Source organism: Phasianus colchicus, chromosome 1, assembly GCF_987193195.1.
Source record: "Phasianus colchicus chromosome 1, bPhaCol1.hap1.1, whole genome shotgun sequence".
In the NCBI taxonomy this organism is placed as follows: Eukaryota; Metazoa; Chordata; class Aves; order Galliformes; family Phasianidae; genus Phasianus; species Phasianus colchicus.
The window spans coordinates 47,997,332-48,020,626 of NC_143436.1; the positions used below are offsets into that span (position 1 = coordinate 47,997,332).

At 37.6% G+C, this 23,295-nt stretch overlaps 1 protein-coding gene across 1 annotated transcript in view; it reads left to right on the plus strand.

The window, feature by feature from the left end:
* The first annotated feature begins 283 nt into the window (after positions 1–283).
* Positions 284–23,295, plus strand: part of NR1H4 (nuclear receptor subfamily 1 group H member 4) — a 38,682-nt gene continuing 15,670 nt past the window's right edge. Inside the window, exons 1-4 of the mRNA XM_031600009.2 lie at positions 284–352; positions 6,130–6,266; positions 15,159–15,521; positions 20,915–21,055. Of these exons, the coding sequence (XP_031455869.1) occupies positions 6,182–6,266; positions 15,159–15,521; positions 20,915–21,055 (589 nt within the window). The 5' untranslated portion in view covers positions 284–352; positions 6,130–6,181. The remainder of the gene's footprint in view (positions 353–6,129; positions 6,267–15,158; positions 15,522–20,914; positions 21,056–23,295) is intronic.

The window sequence follows — 23,295 nt, forward strand, 5'->3', positions numbered from 1 at the left end:
TTAACAGCGTGGTACTATCTCTGCACTTTTTGAGCCAGCCTCCCCCACACATGAAGCCAGAGTATTAAGGAGCATCTCAGATCTCTGAGCTGATGGACAAGCTGGGATTCAAAATGTTTTATACAGCCTGTGTTTAGAGAGTTTCGCAAAGAAAGAATTGTTAATGAGTAATCCTTGTCCATTAGGGCACTGAGCCAATGAGCCCAAGCTTTGATTCATTGTGTTATCACTACAGGCTTCTGCTAAACCTAAAAACAAAACAAAAATGTTCCTGTGTGAGAATCGTTAGGATACTGAACTGACTGCAGAACTGTTTTATATCCTGCCATCCACGATATTGCAGAAAAGGACAGTAAGTAATAACTTCTTACATTGCTATATCTTGCTCTTATGTTGCATAGCATAAAAGCAATTTTCTCACCGGAATTACTTAGAGGATGTTAATGAATTCTTGGTCAGGATAGAAGGAATTTTAAAAGAATAACGAGTAGAAGTAATTTCGACTATAAAACTGATCCAACAACAGATATGCCCCTTGGGGGGAAGAAAAAAAAAAGTTTAGATCATGAAAAAAACCAACATGGTTGGAATTTGTCATTACAAAGCTGACTTTAGTGTCTTTGTGTTGGTGGAAAAAAGAAGCTTTTTCCTGAAATAACACGCTCTCATTAATTATGTGCCTCAGCTTTATGAGTGCACTGATTTGTTTGCTTTTTTTTTTTTTTTTTTTTTTTTCATTTTAAGAACTGGAAAAGAATTGGCTAATGGAAAAAGGGGGAATAATCTACATAGGATGATCTAAAGGAATAGTTATACTCATTTTATATAATTTCTCATTTTGATAGATTTGTGTATAGATACCGGGTGCATCTTCTGAAGTCCAGAACTTCAGCACTTATAACTAGCATAAGCAAAAATAGGTTTTGCATTTCAAGTGACTATTGTTAAAATCTTTAAATTTAGGAAAATATCAGTTTACTTTGAATGCTCCTGCTAGCCTTATATCTTCAAAATACTGCAAGAGTGGCACACATTTGGCATACATTTCTTATTTTTACTGTTGTTGCTCATGTTACAGAGAGCTCAGAGCCCCCACTAGGCTATATGGGAGTTCAAAAACAGGTTAAGAAAGGAAGTCATGGCTGCTGAGACAGGAAAAATGCGCTGGAGAAAGGAAAGTGCAAAGGAATGGCGTTCAGTTCAGCCCAGAGCCGGTCAGAAGTTGCCCCACTCTTTGAAGTCAACCTGCCTATGTTCAGAAATGGCATCAAGTCTTTTGGCAGAGCTTTCAGTTCTACTTGTGATTTGTCCCTTCAAAATAAGCAGTATGAATATCTCATGTTTTATCTGTGTGCTGTATCTCTTTAATTCCTTTGATTCTGAACATCATACTAAAACCAGGCAGCCACACACAGAGTAAATTTCAACCAAACGCATTTCTAAAACTTGCTCATATTGTTGCTTATGTTCTGCATCAGTTACTGCGTAGCTGCCCATGGTGCCGTGCCATGCCATGGTGATCTGGCAGTGAAAGGCTAGAAATGAGGAGTGTGAATCTTCCTCATGCTTTCATGTCTTTGATATACTTTGAAGTGAACAGGCAGGCACATAAAAAGACTTTCATAAAATTGAGGCTTCGTGTTGAATATTCTACAAAGGGGCTATGATGCAATATCAAAAGCTTGTGAACTAGATGGGAACCTTTCCATTGATGTTAACAGTGTTCAGATCAGGCCACGGATTAACTGAAACCTCTCTGAGAACTGGTGGCCACATGTGTAAAGAATAGGAAAATATTACAGAGCAGAAAGAAGGAAAAGTCTTACTAATATTTGTAAAAATTTTTGCCGGTACTTTGACATATCTTCCTTGACTGAGATATTGAAATAGATACAGTCAGTCTTCTGAAGGTAATAAGAGTGTTAAGGGGGTTTTCTGATGATCAAACATATTTTTGCTTTAGCTGAAAGGATGAGTCTATGGTGCTTTTTACTTTCAGTGAGCCCAGTCAATTCTCACTTTAATTACTTCATAAAGAGTCTTGGTTTTGCTAACACAGAAGCCAGGGGAAGTTTTATATTGATGATAGAAGGCAAAGAGGCAGTTCACTGATAAGAGTACACAATAAAATGAAACTTACACCCATATCTGTGTGCATGTGTGTGTACATACACACATTTATATACACTCAGCAACATCTCCCATAAGAAAGCCAAATAAACATGCATGCACGTATATGTTCTTTCACCGTATATATCTCAAATTTCTCAGTTAAACATCAAATGCATAACCATGTATTGACTGTTTTGATGTGTGCTAAAATTATGTAATTCAGAGCTCTTCACACATAATTGGTGAAGATAATTTCAAGAAACTGAGCACATGCTTTGCTGCATATATACTAAGCTCTCTTTTTCTTTACTGTCTTATTTTGCCCTATGAAAATAATCTCAAAAGGTGGAGCAAATAGTTTTTGAATAAACTTATCTGAAGTAATCATTTGAAACAAAGAGTTTTATTTCTTATTTCATGCCTCTTCATTTCTCTTGAGGAGCTCTTATTTTGGAGAACAATATTCATTTCCTTGCACCTATTGCCCTTATTTTAGCTTTTCCCTTGTCTGATGATTTTTTTGTTACACATCATGATGGAACATTGGTTAAGTATGGTAAGATAGTTGAGGTTTTGGATTGATAAAGAAATCTGAATTAAGAGAGTGGTTGCTGGTCCCCCTTCATAGAGATGAAGTGCCTCTAGAATCTGTGATGACACAGTTTTATGTCACCAAAACAAATAAACGTCTTATCTTAGGAAAACAAAAATTCTGTCGAGAGATTCTGTGCACAGGTGGTGCAGATGGCTCTGTATGTCTCCTAGCCATGTCACTAGCAAGTAATGTACCTTCGTATGTCTGCTGAGTGGCACTATATTGCCTTTCAGAAGCAGTGCAATGCTTCTGAAGTTGCTCCATGAGAGTTGGAGCAAGCTGAGACCATGGCTCTTTAACTGCAGGAATAGCCCCAGAGGATTAAGCTGAGAAGTGACTAAGACATGGTGTAAGTTATGGAAACAGCTATTTGAAAGCAGAGAAGTCTGCCTCTGGGTCTGTGGTGCTTTGTGACATTGACTTATACTGACCTGTCTGTACTATTTCCTAGAACTGAAAGAAGTCTGGAAGAAGTAGTGTTTAAATATCCCATATTGTGTAAGTGATGTTAGCCTGAAAGCTGAAAATCATTAGCTGCTGCTTTTGAATTACTGATGAAATTGATTGGGTAAATCTAACAGGTTCACAGCAGGTTGTAGTTAGGAGCATTCTAAAGCAAAATATAAATCAGTATTTAATGAAGAGTTTGGCATTCGGGAAAATTTACAATAGCAAAGCTACGTGTAATGGAAAAATATATTTCTAGCCTTTTCAGTGGTGATCATGCCTTATATATGACAAAAATCCTAGTAAGATATGATCAATTTCTTTCATGAAATCCAGTAAATGGTCTACATCAGCTGAATATATTAAAGGAAATTATAGATAGGTAGATAGATATGCACTTACATATATAAAAAAAATGGGAACTCTCAAATCTTTATGAATATTTGACTGGAATTGAATCTGTCTAGATCAAAATTAATGTGGGAGGAGGAGTGGAGTTACAAAACTCGTAATGTCTGAGCATACAGAGAAGTTGTACCAAATATGCCACTGATTTATCACAATGAACGAAGCACTGTTAATGCCATCATTTGTGTGTGTGTACATAAAGAATAACAGAGCCTAGGAATTCTTCAGTGGTGTTATTTAATGATATGTTAAGAAAAGAATAATTGGATAGCCTCAAAGGAACAATTCAAAGAGACTGTAAAAATGCAAATATCATTGGGGTTTAACATGCAGCTTTCTTACCTTATATGCAGCACAGACTAGACAGATACAGGATAAATAACATATAAGCTAAGGAACTATGCATGAAAATTTTAACTGTATACCAAAATCCTCAGTAAATAATGCCACAGGTCTTTAGAATGTCCTGATATAAAACCCAAAATCCTCTAAGAACATGAGGTATGTTATGTATGAACTCTGTATGAATATATAGGAATTCTCAATATCAATGCTGCTGTCAGCTGTAGTAGTGTTAGCAGGGTTTGCTGAGGAAACATGAGGCTTAACAGTAATGACAGAACATAATCTTCAAGTTCGGTTGCAGGGAGAGAGAGAATCTTGCATGGAACTGCATGGGTTGCACTCCTGTGAGCAGTAAGAGAACTACTGATGGGCTTGCATGTGAAGGCAAGGTGAAGATGGCCTCTTCTTTAGCAAGAAAATTCATAAAAAATTTCAGAATTCCTCTGAAGATGCCTCATTTTGGCATTTCTCTGTAGCTTTCCATTTTTTGCATTATTATAATTTTCCAGTCCTGACTTTGCTGCTCTCCTCTCCAATTGCAGGACCCTTAGTATGGGGCTGTAAGAGGAGCCCTCCTCCCTGCAGCCTGTCATGGGAAGTTCATGAGAAAATTACTGTATTGCTGTTGACTTCCCTTAGCAACCTCAGTGGACAGACCCTTTTCTTGATGGGTTTTGGCAGTGGAAACCTTCCCCAGAAAACGTGACTGAGGTAGTGATGTGACTGGAGGTAGATGTGAACCTGCTGGGATGGTTAGGATGGTTGCTAAGCCCCATCCCAAGATACGTGGAGTTTTTTGCTGCTGCAAAACTGTTTCTGTGCTAGATTTGAGAATGAGTGTTTACATATTATTTGCTGCAGGACCCAAGTCTGGTCTGTGACATGAGTAACTTTTGACATTTCTGAGTAAACTGTTTAAATTATCTGCGGGCAGACATTTAAGATGCATCGGTCTAATTAGAGGGCCTTTGTTTATTTTAAGAAAGAACTTAATGAATCCTTATGGATAAATCTGAATATAATTACACAGCGTGCCTGCTGGTCTCACAAGCTCCTTCCCAGTCTGTGGGGCTCTGGGGCCTCCTGCTGCACTCATGTTTTTGTCAGATGACTTCACTGCTGCTTGAGAAGCATGCTGAGCCCTTACTGCATAGCAGGGCAGTCTCTAACTCTCAAGCAGCTTCAGTGAGTGGAAACACAGATTCAGGAACAGTCCTACGGGAATGAAATCAATGAACGAATTAAGATAGACTCTTTTTGGTGTCTGCGTTGAGCTTATGAGATGTCCTGTGTGCTTTCTCTGGCTGCTGACAGTCCTGCCCCACATGTAACCTTGAGCTGTTCCATCCCACACATGAATGAGCACAACCCCATTCTTGCTCCACTCAAACTGGCCAGACTTGGGCACAGGAGACTCTTGGCGTGGTTTCCTGCTGACTGTGGTGCTGCTATCACTGTAGCCCCGACCTGAGCAAGAGGCACTGCTAGGCCTCTCACCTCCTAACAGCCTAGTGGTTGGAGTGGAAGGGAGAAAACCCTGTTGTTTTACTGGGTGCAGCACTACTGGCAACTGTGTTTAATGACTAGGAAAGTACGCCAGTGACTAGGCACAAGCATCTCCCAGCCTCCCAAAGTGAGAAAGTTGTATGGCTGCTTGAGGGAGCAGGTGAGATAGCCTGGTTTTTAGAGCAAGGATTTGCTTTCTGTTTTTGCCACCATTTATCTTCTTTAGGCAGTAATTACTGAAGGCAAGATAAAGAACCAGTCACTGGAAATTAAACTCAAGTTTCCTGACTTGGAGTCTTCTGACCTAAACCATAAGCTTGCACTTTCTCAGTAAGTGAAAACAAAGAAATGATGAAAGAGCAATGAAAAAAAAAATAATGGAAACAACTTCCATTCCCTGGAAGAGGGTCTGGGCAGCATTGCCCTCAGCAGGTCAGCTCAGTGCTTCAATCTGTGAATATCTGAATAACGCTGAGCATAAATTGCCATTGGTTTTAATTGAACAGCAGAAGGATGGCAAATAAGATACAGCATAGCAAGGAAAAAACAAACAAACTAGATGCAGCATTTTGTTTGAAGGCTGAACTAGATATTGTAACTTCAATCCAAGGTTTGGTACAGTAAATATTGAAACAACCTCCTTAGTTCTGCCTTGCAACAGTACACAAAAATGAATTACCTTGTTTTAAATATCCTTCTTGGTTTATATTTTTCAGGATCTCCTTTCAAACTGTTTCTTAATTATATTCCTCCTGAACTGAAGAATAAATGGGATCTGAAATGAATTTAATAGGACACCCCCAGCTAGCTACTGCAGATGGATTTTCTCTAGCTGAAGGTCCTCATTTATTTGGTAAGTCGATGAATTAAGGATAGTTTGGTATTTTAACCTTGCTTAGAGACCTAGAAAAAAATGTGCTGAAAACAAGTCAAAGCAAAGGATATGTGGTGGACATGTGCCCACGTTCTTGAATCATCAGTCCCTATGGAAAGAACAAATAATGAGTCTGTAGTGTTTGGTCATTTAATTCTGCATTCTGCCATCAATGCTAATAGCAGCATTTCCATATTATTATCTATTATAACACTTCTAATACCTGAAAGGCAGGGGGAAAAAAAAAAGGCAGACCTGTGTATGTAAGCTGGATGTTATCTTCATGTGGGTCATTTAAACCAGGCTAAGCAAACATATTTTCAGTTAGTTTCAAATAAAAACTGCCATTTATTTGCATTGCCATACTAGATGTATTTATGATAGTAATTTCATCTAAATTAAATCTGTGACCATTAAAAACTTATGCTAATAATGTTAATGCAAAAACAATGTATAATGCAGGTTGCAAAAATCCATCCTTGCTCCTCTTCCACTAGTTTTTTTTTTTCAAGAATAAACGTAGTCTTGTTAATGAATGAAGAATTTTTGGTCTATATTTTATGACCATGGGGAACCTGTCTTCTGCTCAGGGAGAAAAAAAATAAATAGAGAATAAGACAATTTTAAGCCTTTCTTTTGGCAGCATAGAAGGACTTCTGTTGAGAGTCATGATACATTCAGAGCCTCACACATAATACAGACCCCACAGAAAAGCTACAGCACTTCAGAAATTTCCTTTCCAAATAAGACCAAAATTTTGTCTTTTTGAGTGGTGGAAAACACTGCAATCATTTTGGTTTCTTCTATCTGGAACAAGAATAGCATTTTGGGCACAGAGGGACATGGAGCCACTCCTGCTGCAGAGCACATAGAAGCTGGGAGCATCTCCATGAATCAGGCCACCACCAGCAACCCAATCCCATACAACTAATCCAAAGTACTATCACTAAAAATAAACACAGACATTTCACTACCTTATGTTATTGTGCTATTTTTCTTTCCCTAAATTTGATGGCTTTGTGAGTTTTTGGTTTTTTTCTGTTTGTTTTTTTTTTCTCTTTCTTTTTTTTTTTTTTAATGGGAGAAATACTTGAGCAGATGAAATGTTTTGCCAATAGTTTTAAAAAAGTATACATAAAATAATTCAAACACTTCAGGCCATAATACTTAAAGAAGAGGATGACATCCAAATTTAGGACACTGGATTTTATATTCATTCATTCCTTTAGAACTCCTGACAATTTGAGCTACTTCAGTTTTTTTCCCAGATTTTTCCTCTAACGGTTACTTTTTTGCCAATTATTTTTCAAGAGGATCAGGTAGCTTCAAAACACAAGAAAATATGATAATGTAAAAGACTTTTCCTCCACACTGAAATCACATTCAGAAACCTTCAGGTCTTGGAAAGAGGAACTGTGTCTCCCATTATAGATATTCAGAGCTTAGGGCTAAGGAACTTAATTCAAACTGGCATTTCAGTAACAGAAAGAAATAATGTATTTTATGGTGCTCAGTTAGGGGTCCCATTAAGAAGGAAACTTAGCATTCCTGTTATTTCACTTAAGCTGACTTCCAGCTCTTTCTTTATGATCACTTGGTCCTGTTTTGTACGTCGCCACTCGACTAAGTCTCAATACTGAGTTCTTCCTAAGTTTGATGTCTTCTGCTCTTAGAAGCAGAAATATAGAAATTCTATGCAGCAAGTTACTCGTTGTGAAGATACGGATCTATCTATTCAAGATTCTTGTAGCAATTTGCTTTGTCTCTGAGTTTTGTATTTGTAAGCTACTTGCATTTTTGGCATTCTGTTTTGGCAAGTAGAGATTTGTGTACCCAAGGAAACAGGAAGCAAATTTTTCTCTTAAATGGTCTTTAGAATATATGTTTCTTAAAGGAGTTCTCACACATTACAGCTTTGATGTAATATAAATGAAAAACTGCTGACTTATAAACATCAGCCTTTATAAATAGTCTCATTTTTCAAAGATGTGCACTCACATTCTGGAAAAAGAAATAGTTCAAAGTGTATTTTCTTCTCATTATGCTTCACTGAAACTTATAGAAGAGTGTTTATAGACGTTCACAACTAAGTGCCTTTCTGAACATCAGCACTGGGTCCAGGTCCTTCAGAAGTGAGGCTGTAAATCCTGACTTGCTGGTGCTGTGAGCCTCATCACCATGGTAATTCCGAGGGCACTGCTCCTTGCTGCCCTCAACACTTACAGTCACAGTAGATTTCAGAACATCATAAAGGAAAAAAGGGTCTTCTACATTTCAGGAGTTGGAAATTGTACACTGCTATTTTAACAGATTGTGTCTATGGTAAATTGTCTCTTCATGTCTTAGGAGTTGGTTTTAAGAGATATTTCATTTCTGTCATTATGAAACTCTGAAAAGAGGACTCAAAACAGGAAAGAGGAAGCAGGAAGCATCTTTAACTACAGCAGAAGTGGGTACCTCTCTCTTCCATCTTCTGGCAAACCTGCTTCTACTTTTCTACCTCACTATCCATGTGATTCAGAAACTTTGTAGATCTCTTTAGAGAAAACATCTATTTGAATAAGTGGCCTAAACCAGATACACAAAATGCACTCTATATAGCACCTGCATTGTAAGATTAACTTTTTCTTCCTTGCAGCTCTGCTTTTCACAGTGAGGGAAAGGGACTCCTAATGACAAGAAATCCCTGGGGTGCCTGAGCCTGCATGGCACTTGTCCTTCTAAGATGCTTCTCTTCCTCAGATAAACTGTTCTTATTTCACAAGCCCCTCTGAGTCAATTAGGGCCAGCTGCATGAAGCTTCACAACCTGAACTTAAAGAATGTGACAAATTGTAGGCAGCAGGCTTTTAACACCATAGCCCTGTTCTATTTTCTGTCAACACACCTTATATAGGGGTCATTCATATGCAAGATGTTAAGCGTGAGACTACAGCTGACACATAGATTGGTCACATAGATTGATTTTTAAAATTTCTTGTACTGTAATATCAAAACATAACAAGGCAAGATATGTTTTCCTAATTTTGCATACCCCAATTGGAGAAGAGTATTGTAAGGTGAAAAAGTGTTTTTTAAATCTGCAGTTGACAAAACAATGAAAATGCCATTGGAAAGTGTTGTATGCATAAAACAGTATCAACAGATCAACTAACGAGGCTCATTGAATTTTAGATACATTTGTATTTTTTCTGGTTATGCCCATCTCGTTTTTTTCTTTTTTTTTCTTTTTAACAGTAGTAGGATAAAGTGTCCAAACTGATTAAACACCTTCCAGATCATAAGATATGTTAAATAACTGTTTGTCCTCAGCACCACCTGGCCAGGGATGAAACATCTGGCTTCATCCTTGCAGAGGAGATAATTAGGCCTGTAACAGACCCCCAGATCAAAAGGAAACAAAGCAACACAAATTAAAACAGAAAATCATGTATGTTTAATAATTATTATGAGGAGAGCTAAAGCAAACCAAGTAGGATCTGAGGAAAAAAAAAAAGAAATTAAAGGAAAAGTATGCAACTGAACAGGACTGAGAGTGAAGATTACACCACAGAGCAAGGCAAAACCAAAATGCATGTATACTGCTTCCTCCTATGCATCTTAGCCTGGAAATCTGGTTGTTTCATGAAATTACACAGGAATCTAACAGGAAGCATTCCCAGAAAAGCTGCTTGGACAAGACTGCTGTAGATTTGGCTGGCTTTGCCCTATGCTGTTCTCTAAAATTCTATCTCAGTGGGTTTTGCACATCTTCATACCTTTGCTGCTATTAAATGATGGCATACAACACACTCTCCAGGCTTCCAGCAGACCCAGTACACTACGGTGGCACACAACAGAACCCTCATGTTATTACAGATGATTTGAGCTGAAGTGGCACCTATTAAGTGATAATACTTGAGAGCCTCAGGAAGGCTGCGTGGGCCCAGAAGAGTAAGGTCAGCAACTTGGACTACAAATTCAGCTGCATCCTACCTGTGCTTTGGAGAGTTAGCTTTACCCCTAAGCAACATAGAAAAGAATTGACACTTGGCCTTGGGTCAAGGGCATCTTTCTGGCACTCTTCTATGTCATCATATAGATGTGTCCAGCAAAGCCTAAGCACTCTGGCTTGTTTTGGAGAATACAAGCATTTCTGGGCTTAAAAAGCACCTGTTAATCTAGTCAACTAAAACAGGCTACTGAAGTGGTTAATCTATTGCACGGAATCACCTGAGGTTGTTAAATCTTTACTGATGAATATTTTACCGTGAGTTAACTGTTATAGTTACAGAAAATTACAATATCTAAGCTCTTTGGAGGCACCCCCTTACATGGAAACTAGATTTTATCCAGGTAAATTACCAGTGGATGCTGGCGTTGCTATTGTTTCAGGCATTTACTAACAAGTTTCTCTGTAATGAAGTTAATCAGTAAACGATATAACCTCTGGCCTGTGTCACTCCTTTGTGAGTCTTAAAGAAAGTTCTCACTGTAAAGAAGGCAACGGGATATAGACAAAGCAAAAACTTCAAGGGAAAGAGAAAAGCAGAGAAAGAGGGAAAGAAGGACTGGGTAACGTAAGGAGGTATTTTGCTTCAAGATATGGTCTGACTGAAGACTGGCTGAGGTAGGATATCGCTATTCTCTTGTTTAGGTGTGTGTTTGATCTGAACTTGTATTCTTCACTTCATTAATGGCTGTTCTAAGCTTTCCAATTACTTAATCCTGAAGTTTGTGCTGATTTCTTTAAGTTCCATTGTGAATATCTTCGAGACTGCCAAATGTTCATACTGGAAATCTTCTTATATTTTTGACCCTTTATTAGCTTTGTTTTAATAGAATAATAATATTTTACCTTAAAATGTGATATCACTGTAATTTCTGTAATATTCTTAATCAACCTGTGTTATTCTTGAGTCTTGAACCTCACTACTAACTGAAAACAGCTTCTTTAGTTCCTTCAAGGGAAATTCCTTTTCAATTCAGCAAGTGCTTAAGCCTAAATTAAAAATGTTTTAATTTGTATGCAAAATACTCAGTGTAGAGTTTGAAGAAACGAACTCAAAACTCTCCCATGTGTTTCAGTTGCAAGCAGTGTTGTGGAAAAATATTTGCAAAATTCTGACTACATCCATATAAATGTTTCACGTTGTAAGCTTTCCTGGTTTTTGTAAAATATTTTCATTGAAAGTCACTTATTTTGCAAAAGATAACCTAAAAGGTCAACAACTGTAAGTAATCCACATTTATGTGCATTTAAATAGTTTTTAAAATTGTAAAAAGTAGTATTTCAGAAGGAAAAACAGATGTTTCAAAATAGCTAAGACTAAGCAAATAAAAAAGATGACTATATTCCAGTGAGTCCATTTCTGACTTCACTTTCACTGCTTTTTACTACTCGACTCCAGTGATTTCAGTGGCTGGCTCATGCTTCCCAGTGGCACAAGACCAGCTCATTGCAGACTTATTTCTTCTAATGTCTTGATAAAAGCATATGTGCATTCTGGTTAGCAAGATAAGATTAGGGTTTTTTTTTTTTGTGATAAGAAACTACTTGTTTTAGACTCGCATGTACTTTGCAAAGCGTAATTCTCAAAGTTGCTGTGATTTTAAAAGGTCGTGCAAGACAGAGCAGCGCACTGTATGCTTCTGAGAGCAGAATCCCTGCAGCCTTTGTGAAAAGCTCTGTGCACACCGCTGGCTGAGGAACACTGCTCGGACCACATGTTTTGGATCAGGCCAAAGAAATTCTTCATCCTGGTAACTTCAAAGCAGTTGATTTCTGTTTCAACCTTCTCATTTTTAAAGAAAATATTTCAAAATAAAAGGACATTTCAACTAAAGAACGAGAGTTTCATTTTTAAATTGTCTTTATGGAAGACCTCTACATTTTTAAACAAATATTTTTAGGAAAAATGTTAAATAGCTAGTGCTTGTCTTGCAGTGTTTACTTCAGGCCTTATTGATGATTTTGTGGAATAATAGTCATTCAGCAGCAGTTGTTGATCTGCTTTGGGTAAAGGCATTTCAGCACAAGTCTGCTAATTTCTAAGGATGAAACAGAAGTTCCCACCAAAGCTCTTCAAACTAGACAAATCAGTTCAACTTAATAATAATAATAATAAAGCTTTAAGCTGAAGCAGGAAAGCCTACACTGTAACTAAATATCCTTAAAAATCACTTTGGTCTCCATCAGTGAGCCATCTGCATACTTCCAGAATTTTAACTGCAAACTAGCTTTACAGAAAACAAGATTACCTTTTTTTACCCTGTTCTCCCTTTTTCTTTCCACTGTTCTAACCATGGATAAGATTTAGCCGAAAGTCTTCATCTCTCTTTCTTTTGTATTTTACTTTATAGATTGATGTTTTTTGTGTCCTTCACTAGTAGAATACAATTAATAATTATGGAGATTTCTGTAAATATCTGTAAGGCAAACGCTACTTTAAATAAATGCTCAATGTTGTCTCAGCATATGCTGCAGTTCTTTTACAGCCCTGAGTTTTTAATAAATCCAGAGATGATTTTCTGCTGTGGAAGGAATGTTGCCTTCCAAGCAGTTCAAGAGACTGATACAGAGCTTTTGTGGAATTTCTGGTGGATGGCATAAAGATAAAAATCAAGAGTTTCTTTGTCTTCATTTTGGGATCTTCCTCTTTCCTTTAGGAAACTTAGTCATCAAAGTAATTCTTAACTAGCAAACAACAGCTTAGGTTTCCATGATGAACAGATTCCTTTCCAAAGACACTGAATGATTTGTATAATGATTGTGTGTCTTGCCATTAAATTATTGCACTGCTTTTGTGCATAAAGTATTTTGAACAATCTCAAAGGGCAGCATTCCCAACGAACTGGAAATAAAATTAAAGGAAGACCACCTACTCATTAAACCTCTAGTTGTGAGGCCTTTCCTTGCATTTGAATTTCATGCTGAACAACAAAGCTCAGCATTAAATCACTGCTATTTTCAAGTTTCATACCTTCTGTCACCACTGCAGCTGACAGGTATCACTGCAGTGACAGTTTAGTTTTGACTGACAAAGCTCTGACTTCATCTCCAGCCTCTTCTATGGAAGATGTCAATGCTTTCTCTCAAGAGTCCAGATGTCTATGTTATTTATTTGAAGGACATAACCGTGGGCTTGGGGGTTACACACTATCATAGTATTTGGGTCTTGGCATCTTCTGGAAGTACAAAATGCAACAATAACCAAACTAACTGCTAACAATAAATGGCACTCTCTTTTAGGCTTGTGTCTTATTTTTCTAGACTTGTGTCTTTCTGTTTATTCTTGAACTTGAACCTCTACATTTGCTATTGGCAAAGATGTGCTGTGGACAATACAGCATTCAGCCAAATCCAAGCCAGTTGTATCACTTCTGCAGCATGGTGAAGTAGGAGGGGCAGAAAGCTGCACAGCAAGCATGGGACCTTGAAAGTGAAAAAGTAGTTGAAAAGCAAAGGTTAGTTTCTGTCACTAACCAGAAAGAGACAAAGGAGAAGGAAAAATCCCCTACTACAGATTTTTCTTCCTAGCTGTCATTACAGAATGTTCCTCTTTGCTATTAGCATTTCTTCATTGTTTCTGATTCCTCAGAAGTGAAGGAAAATTTCCAGGAATTGATTTTGTCAGAAAAAGCTTTTTTGAGTGCTTTAGAAACACAGTTAAGTAATGGTCAACAACAAACTTTCATCTATGATTTCCTTGTAAATTCTGCTGTTGACTTCAATAAGAGTGGGACTAGGCATCTCTCCAGTAACGTGCACTATTTTTATTGAATTATCTTCTTGGAATTAAAGGAGGAGCAGTGTCAGTATTTTCATGAAATAGCAAGACATGACTTTCCAACAGAAAGTATAGAATAGTTTGCAAATAACTGTTTAATTAGCCTTTTCATCTGGTTGATATGGGCTTCCTTTTACTTATATCATCTAAGGACTGTTAGATATAATTCCACTTGTGTTATTGCAAAAATAAGATCTAAGTTGTTGGTATTTTGAATAAGACGAGCAGAATGTGAACATGCAATTCAATGAACTAAGTAAGGTAGCCACTGGCTACTTTGCTGATACCAACTTTACAAACTACTTTTACAGGAAATGATGCAATTCTTTGTCATAAATCATTCATCATTGCCAAGTCTGTTGTTGGCTCAAAGGTGAATAGTGCAGGCTAGGGAGGTGTGTCCATGAGAAGTGGGCCGATGCTCTAAGTCCCATAGGCTTGTAGAGATTGAGGACTGGGCTGCAGGGGCTGACTGGGTGACCACTGCAGGCTGGCTGCTGGGAAGGTCCCATTTTTCCACTTACATCAGGAATATCTTCCCAACTTCTTCCTTGCAGTCTCACTGCCCCCTTTCAGACTTTTCTTGAAAGTTTACTTCATGTACTTAGTCACATAATTAAGTTTCTCTCTTGTCCTTCCCTAATGTAGCTTTCCCATCACACTGTATTCATTCAGAATTATTTAGAAATTAACACGATGTTTTGTGTCTTGATCTAGCTTTCATCAGTACCATAGGATTTTTTAATTTACTTGGATTTCTTTGAATTTACTGCAAATCTTAATTCAGGTTACTAATTTACTTGTGGTATGATTACTCTTTCTCATAAATTGAACATTTATATTACTAGCTACGTGGCATCTTACAATTTTCTTTATGTGAATGGCAGTGTGTGACATTCCACCACTAATAAAGGAGTATCTGAGAGTGGCTGATTTGAAAACACCTTGCAAGATCATGAGCAGACCGTGCAGTCTTTGTGATTATGCCATATCATTTTTGAGATGGATGTCTGAGGAAGTGAAAACTTTTCTGATAATTGTATTTTCACAGTTGGAATAATTTGTGTTTTGGATTTCTTCTTTATTTGTTTATTATTTTCCAGGTATCCTTTCAGAGCCAATGAGTTCTCCAGTGCAAGAAGCAGATGTTTCACCTTACGCACAGTACAACAGTGTGCCATTTCCCCAAGTTCAGCCTCAGATTTCATCACCACCTTATTACTCCAACCTGGGCTTCTACCCTCCACAGCACGAGGAATGGTATTCCCCTGGGATGTATGAGCTCAGGAGAATACCCTCAGAGACCTTTTTCACAAGAGAGACAGAGATAATGGATATTCCTGCAGCCAAAAAGCCTAGACTGGGCCACTCCACAGGAAGAATGAAAGGAGAAGAGCTCTGTGTAGTCTGTGGTGACAAAGCCTCTGGGTACCACTACAATGCTCTCACTTGTGAAGGATGCAAAGGTAAGATGAAATCAGTTACAGAATTCCACTTGATTGGTAAGCATAGCAGTATCAGCTTTTCACTTTTTTCTTTATATTTTTTGTCCAAGTCATTAAGTATTGTAGAAAATTAAATTTGGATTTGATATATATTATTCTGGATTTTCCCCAAGACAACACTGTCAACATCTTCTACCTATGAATCCATTTTCCTATGAATATAGAGCACAGTTGGCCAACCTGTAACTCTTGAGCCATCTTCAGGTTTCATTAAACTGAAGACCAGCTTCCATGCAGTGCCTGGAAGCCTGGTTTTGCTGTCTCAGTGGCTACTGAACCCAGCCTGCATCTATGGAAAGAGCCAAACTCATGGACACCCCTTAGGATCTATCTCTGTACTAGGCTTCCCTAGAAATCAGCTGTGACTTCAGTCCATATGTAGTGCACATTGAAAGGAAGATAAAGCTTTCAGCCCCCATCTTCTAACTGTTCCCAAAGAACCCTCTTCCTTCAGCTCCTAATGTATAAGCAGTGTGTCTTTAGGCTTTTGAAATGAATGAACCTTTCTAATTCCAGGTGTGTTTCTAGAAACGGTCTCTATCCCTAGAAAGAGCCTTTTCCAGTTGCATTTGCAGCCTAAATATCTTACTTCCTAGGGGAACAGTATTCACAAATCTGTCAGGATAAAGGGAATATAGAAAATCATTGCCATTATTGAAGACATTATTGCCAGATATTTCAGCAGAGGAAGCAAAAAGGATATATTGGTAGAACAACTATTGTACCTTAAGATGGTTACTCTGTGATGAAGCCAAGGTGCAAGGTAGGATGAAAAATCCCTCAGTTTTTCATCCTATTTTGTGAATAAATGTTTAATTAAGGTTTCTGTTCCATGGATAAAGGCTACAGTATGAACACAGATACTAATCTTAATGTGGAGCTCACTGTCATTGAAGGTGGACTTTGAAGTACTTTTAGGTTTTGCTTTACCTCTTACAGATTCATTTCTGAGGACAAAACAGAGCTCAGTGGTCCAACACTGTAAACATAAATGCAATTAAAGGTCATATGGTTTATCTGAGTAATTCCAATAAATAAGAAATTGGTTTCTTTCTGCTGCCTGAGTATTCTCAAAGTAAAAATAAAATAAATAGCTTATACTAATGCTGTCTTTATGAACACGATTTATATTCAGTTTTAACATGAAGATTCCAAGACATGATACACTTATTTTGTTAGCTAGCTGTTCCTACTGTTTATTATTTCAGTTATGAAATGACTTAGTCTATTTTTCAAAGATTTATAATTACAAACTCTGGAGTGTTTAAAAAATATCTCTGGGAGTTAGTTAAAGCCATCAGGTAAATACACAGGCAATATGTGTTCATCTCTCTACTGATTCAGTTTGAATCGTTCTGCATAATTATAATTATACTGCTTTATTGGGATAATTTATTTTCTCTCTATTTCATGATTGCGACATCAATTATGAGGAATAGTACCCTTGATCAAACATAGTAAAAGTTGAATTATTTAAAGACGATGCATTCAATTTCTACAATAAACTTGAGAGGCCATTAAAATAACAGCTGATTCAGGAAAAAGATGTGCTGAGGACAGTAATTCTCTTTTACAACGTGAAGAGGATATAGTCTTTTCTAGACCTCTGATCATTCTTCTGTCTCTGTGGAATTTTTCACATTGCTATCTATTACCTCAAGACACATTGACCAAAACTGGGCTCGGTAAGACAGTTGCACTCTTATCAGTGTAGTAGGATTACTTCACACATCTCATATCTGAGCATGGCATTAACTCTTCTTTTCAGTGACAAGACTGTTAATTCATTCTCACTGAGTGTCCTGAATAATGCACAGATCTCTTTCTACAGGCCCTGCAGTGTCCCTGCTCCAGTGATGCTGTGGAGATTCTGATTCAAAGTTGGACACTTAGCAAATATTTATATGGGAATCAGTTCTCTGTGATGAATATGTGAATTTTTTTACCATTATTACTTTATTGGATAGCACATTCAGCAACACTCCCCATTCTTCTTTATTGAGTAGAGCAATATTAAGATCTTATTTATCATCCCTCATGAGAATAGCAATCTGAAGATACGGATTGAATTATACGTTTCTATCTTATTTTTTTCAATACATGAACATCCTTTAAGAAATATTTATTAATCATTTAATATTTTACATGTTAGATAAAAGCAGATAAAACATTTGCTCTCATAGGATAGTTGCCTTTAGCATATAAAAATAGAAATTAAATTAAATAAGAGGAAGTTTTTCAGGTTTTTCTCACCTCTAACACATCAGTTTTGAAGATACCACCTGGCTCTACAATAATGCTAGCGTCACAACTGTGGTCCATAAAGGATAAGACAGTCCACGGGCAACATTTCATTATAAGGACCACTGTACCATGCTTTAAAGCCTGCTCCTCTAGAGACCAATTTCCTGATAATCTTTGCAGGCAGATATCAAAGCTCTTAAAGGCATTTTTAAAGCAGCCAATAGTTTATAATTACACATCTTTGAAAATATACACTAAGCCATTTCATAAATAAGATAATAAACACTAGGAACAGCTTAATCTGCATAGTGGTACTGGGCTTTGAAGGCCATTTTGAGATGCTGCAGAACAAGTGTGATGCAGTACTGTGTTTATTCATTGAATCTACTGATCATATTCCTGAGAGAAAAGCTGGTTGTGAATTCCCCTAACATAGAATGACACCAGTTTTGGCACTCTTCAAAGCATTGCTGATGATGCTTAATGATTCTTATATCAGACCGAGCATACTTCCTGTGAAATGAAGTGCTACTTTAATCTTCTCCTCAGATTCACACCCATCATGTGGGCATGGGTGGAGGGAGTGCCACAGCATGTGCTGATAGTCTGACAGAGTGGAGTAGTGCTTCGTTAGCAACTGTGAACTTCAAAATCTTTTAGACTGAGATTCCTGGAACAATTAGACACCAGGATGGCAAACTGAGATACTTACAAAGCTTTCATCTATGTTTTTAACAGCTATCTTCCTTCAGTGTTTATAATTTCCTTAGGAAAAATTAGGATTGGTAACACTGGAGCAACTGTAGTCTTAATTAATTATATTCATTACTAGCTGAGAGAACAAAGCAAAATCAACATTTCCAGCCAACGTGAGATTTTTGTAATTTGGTAAGATCAAGTCAAAGTTACACTGTGCCAGAAAAGCCTTCAGCTTTTGGGGGCTGCCCCTTCATTATTCTAACAGATGCCATTTCTCCACATTTTTGTAAAAAGCCGTCTGCTATAGGAGATTGTGCATAAAATACTTCAAGCAATATAAGTTTATTTGGAATTATTAGTAAAGACAATGTATTAAAAAATTACTTGTACCAAAATTTTTATTTCAAAATCAATTGTGAAGTCTATTCGAGAAGAAAATGATTCAAGAATCACTTCATGATAGAACTGCAATGAGAATAGGAGTAAAACTACTTTTTGTAAAAAAAAAAAACAAAACAACCAAAACTATTTAATTTCTTATTCCAAATAATTTTGCTTTTCCAAAAACTTTCTTTTAAGAGTGAGTATTTGAGTCCTATTAGCTTCTACCTTTTTGCATCCCTATTTTTGGATCCTTTCACGTTCTTTCATGTTTTTTAAGCACTCATTTACTAAGGATCTTTTCCTTTGCTCCCTTGAGAGAAAGCAAACTAGCAGAGAGCGTGAGGGAAATATTGGACTTAAAATGTCATGAATATTTGAACAGAGCTTTTTAATATTTACTACTAATTAATACTTATCACAAATTACAGGATTTAAATTTAACAAATAGTTGCCTTTAACTGACACTGAGAACCAACAGCTTAAATCCAAGCCTTTCTCTTCCTTCCCTGAGCATTAAATGGTAATGTATTAAACACAGTGCCAATGATGAATAAAAATAATGCCTAGGGCTGCAGAAGCTTCTAAGCAATCTGCATTTCAAAAGAGACTGATGCCAGTCAAATATATTTATCTGAAAAGAAGCCAAGGATGAAAGCTATTTCAAGCAGGAAATAAAGCAGATTTAAAGAAAGTCTAGATTTTTTAGTGAGCAAAATAGTTTTACTCAAAGCTACGTTACTGGTGCTTCGAAGAGATGACACAGCTGTAGAAACTTGGGCCAAAATTGGGAAATTGTCATCTGATAATGGCAAAATCACCATAGCATATCACGTTACCTTGCTCAGATTCAGCAGCATATTGTCCTAGCTCCACACATTCTGTGGATTCACATTCACACTGTCTGTGAAAACACACAGATAAATCCTTCAATGTACAAAAATTCAGAATCACATCTAAATTTGCCCTGCAATTGAAATGTGGGAGACTGGATCTTATTGGGTGCCTCTGGTATTGCATGAAACTGCCAGGCCGGAAAACAATGGCATCTTTATTGTGCTGGCCAGGGGCAAGAAGAAAGCAAAAGTTTTGTGAATAGTTCTGCTTACTGCAAATTTACGCAGAGTTCTAGTTTCAATTGCACTATAAATCAGTGATGTATCAGGAGAAGCTCCCAGAAGTCTACCTCAAAAACCTGCCCTCAGGTGAGAAGGAGAATCAGCCTTCCCTGCTATGACAAAGGTAATTAATTCCCTCTGCAGCTGATGCTAGATAGTCTGCCATATGAACGATAACTTCAAAAGATTGTGATGGTGCAGTGAACACAAAAAAATCAGGAAACATTTAAGTCCCTGTAGACTTCTGGGATGAGTTCTGGTTTGCTGTGAAACTTTTGTGTGAATCCAGTGATGATATCAATTCAAGTGCTTGTGTAGTTGAAATCAGGTAAGTGCTTATTTCATTGGGGGACAGTGTTTAGGGAAAGGGATCGACGTATCTTGTTAACATGCCTCCTCACGTACAGTAGATGGATATGGTACAGCTTCTTTACTAGACCTGGAATGGGCAAGTAGACCAGTATGTGGAGCTTCTGCAGCTCCCAGGAGCTGCAGGGAAGTATAACCAGTTACTCATCTCTCTTCCTTTGCATCCTGTACCTCAAGAGACTTAACAGGCTGGTATTTTTTTGCACCAGTATGTATGCCATCATTCCTATAGCAGGTGCTTAGCCTGCTCCTGGCAGGTTTCAGATTTGGGTCTGAATTTTCTCAAGGTTAGCAGTTGCAGGGCCTTACTTGGGGCTAATTTCTAATGTGGTCACATGATCTAATATGCTCATTTATTAAATTACACAATTTTGATACTGTTCTCAATGTAAACAGCAAGAACTTAATCACCCAGGCACCAAAAGAAACCTGCAGTGTAGCAGAACCGGTGTAATTCAGAAAACCCTTATGGAGGTGCTCTTCATCTTTGTTTTTGCTGCTTCGAGAGTTTTCTTTGATCTATGTCACTGTTGTGTTGTACAGGGTTCTTCAGAAGAAGCATCACAAAAAATGCAGTGTACAAATGTAAAAATGGAGGCAACTGTGAGATGGATATGTACATGAGGAGGAAGTGCCAAGAGTGCCGTCTAAGGAAATGCAAGCAAATGGGCATGTTGGCTGAATGTATGTATACAGGTATTTGCATCATACAGTCAGAGTGAGCAGAGAACACACCAAATATTGTATTTGTTTAATTGAACTGGTCTTAATAACAAACTTATAAAAGATACCAAGTCTGGAGGGTGGAAAGTGCAATAAAGATGATGCTGTCACTGTGCATCAAATCCCATTGAAAAAGGAAAGCACGTTTATGAGGAACAGGATTTGGTGGCCAGGGATACAAAAGTATAGGAGCTGAGCAATTGATGAAGGAAAGGCTGTCCTTCAGTAGGTGAGCGGGAGGAAAAGGTGGTCGGGTGGAGCAAGACTCTGGCAGTGAGCAGTCTGCAGCGCTATGGGAGGCAGAGCAGGAAAAGTTCTGGTGCTTCCTCTTGTTGTTCTTTCTGGTCCTCTCCCTCTCCAATTCTTGCTAACCAAGTCCAAATGCTGGCATTCAAACAACGCCATTTTTCAGAAGAGGAAGACTGCCACGAGCAGGCAGTTTCTGTGGGGTTGCCAAGTGTACGTTCCCAGACCCCACCCAGCAATCAGGTTAAGACTGCTGAGGGCTGGCCCTTTTTTATAGTCTCATTTGCTTTTTGAGTGGCACTATGGATTTTCTTGCCCTCATAGAGATACATAGGTAGGACTGGATCCAGAGATGAAGCAGATGGACTTTAACAATGTTTCATTTAAAGAGAATACTCTATTCAACCTGACAGCTTACAAATTTCATTAAGCTTTACGTTGGCCACTTTAGAACAGAGATGCTGAAGTGCAACTTTAAGCATAGATAAAGAATTTTCAATAAAATATATTTTCTAGTCAGCTCCTGAAAATAGTCTGTAAATATCTGCTCTTTTGCCTTCTATGAACAAGGCAACGATTTATTTGTCTTGACAGCTCCAATCATTTTAGCATACACATATGTGTGAAACCAATTTGGGTTCATACAGGAAATTAATCTACTTGGAATTTTTAATATACTTCCAAGCCTCAATCTGATCAGAAGATGCTATATTAACTGTTGGTTTTGTGAGAAACAATAAGCTTCATCAGTGTTTGGAATGCATCGCCAGCATAGTGTAATTAATCTTCCATTCTGTAAATTGAACAGGCTACAGAGATTCTATGATATGACATATTCTTGTGCAATATGTAAATATATGAGCAGACACCACCACTGTGATGACAGCACTCAATGGGTCCCTCCACGTCAATGGGAAATGACTCCCCTGTGGTGCTGATCCCAGATCCATTGTTCCAACATCTGTAGGGTTTAAAATAGCCTGAGTGACTCAGGAGAAAAACAAGCGGTCTCTAAAAAAAATAGGTCACCGTAAATAACACCAGCTGGGCACACATTAAAGTTTTAAGCTGGCTGATCATTTTCAGAAATTGGCACATGTGAAATAAATGCTAGTGAGTGGCACTGCCATTTGACTCTGTCTCTGCAATGGAAACACTGGGTATCTTGTGTCGTTCATGACTTAAACATAAGTGTGCTTTAATGCACTGCAATGAGGATGTTTTGCAAGGTACTATTTAATGGCTTTTAAGTAGGAGTGTGCTATATAATTGCTTTTAGTTCAAGGCAATCCAGAACAGTAAAACATGAAGCTTCTAGGAGTACAAAGCATTTATTTGAAAAAAATGACTAGGAAATAAAAGGCAACCTTGAACTTTGTTTCACTGTTTCTCTTACTCATTTTGTGGGATTGTAATTACAAGCACTGTGAATTCCTTTTTTTGCAATGAATAAGGAGGTAAAGTCTTATAAACATTTATGGTATAGCTACTCAATAATCCTGCTCCTGCCCTTTATACATGAAAGATCAAAACTGCTCACCATCAGTTTCAGTTGCTTCCCATGGTTTTTTTACAAACTGCACGTTTCTTGTATGAAATGTCTACCTAGGGAAGACCCAGATTATGCTACTCTTTCTAGAATTTAATAACCGTTTAATAACCATTGAAAGCCAGCTAGCTTTGAGATAAAAAGTAAAGTCCTGTCTCTCGCTTGAGTTTTCCAATTAACTTAGTTGGAGCTAGAATAAGATGTCAGTAGCAGGAAGCTTAGGAAAATCTAGTCTTAACTGCTTAAGGCAAAAGGAAGCCACATTTTCCCTAGAAAGGCAGCAGGCTAGATCCTAAGCTGGTGGAAAATAGTGTAAGCCCATTAGCATTGCCAAAGGATGTATCAAATATTATCATTTAGAAAAAGAAATCTATGATGCTGTGCAGCAGCACAAATTACATGGCTC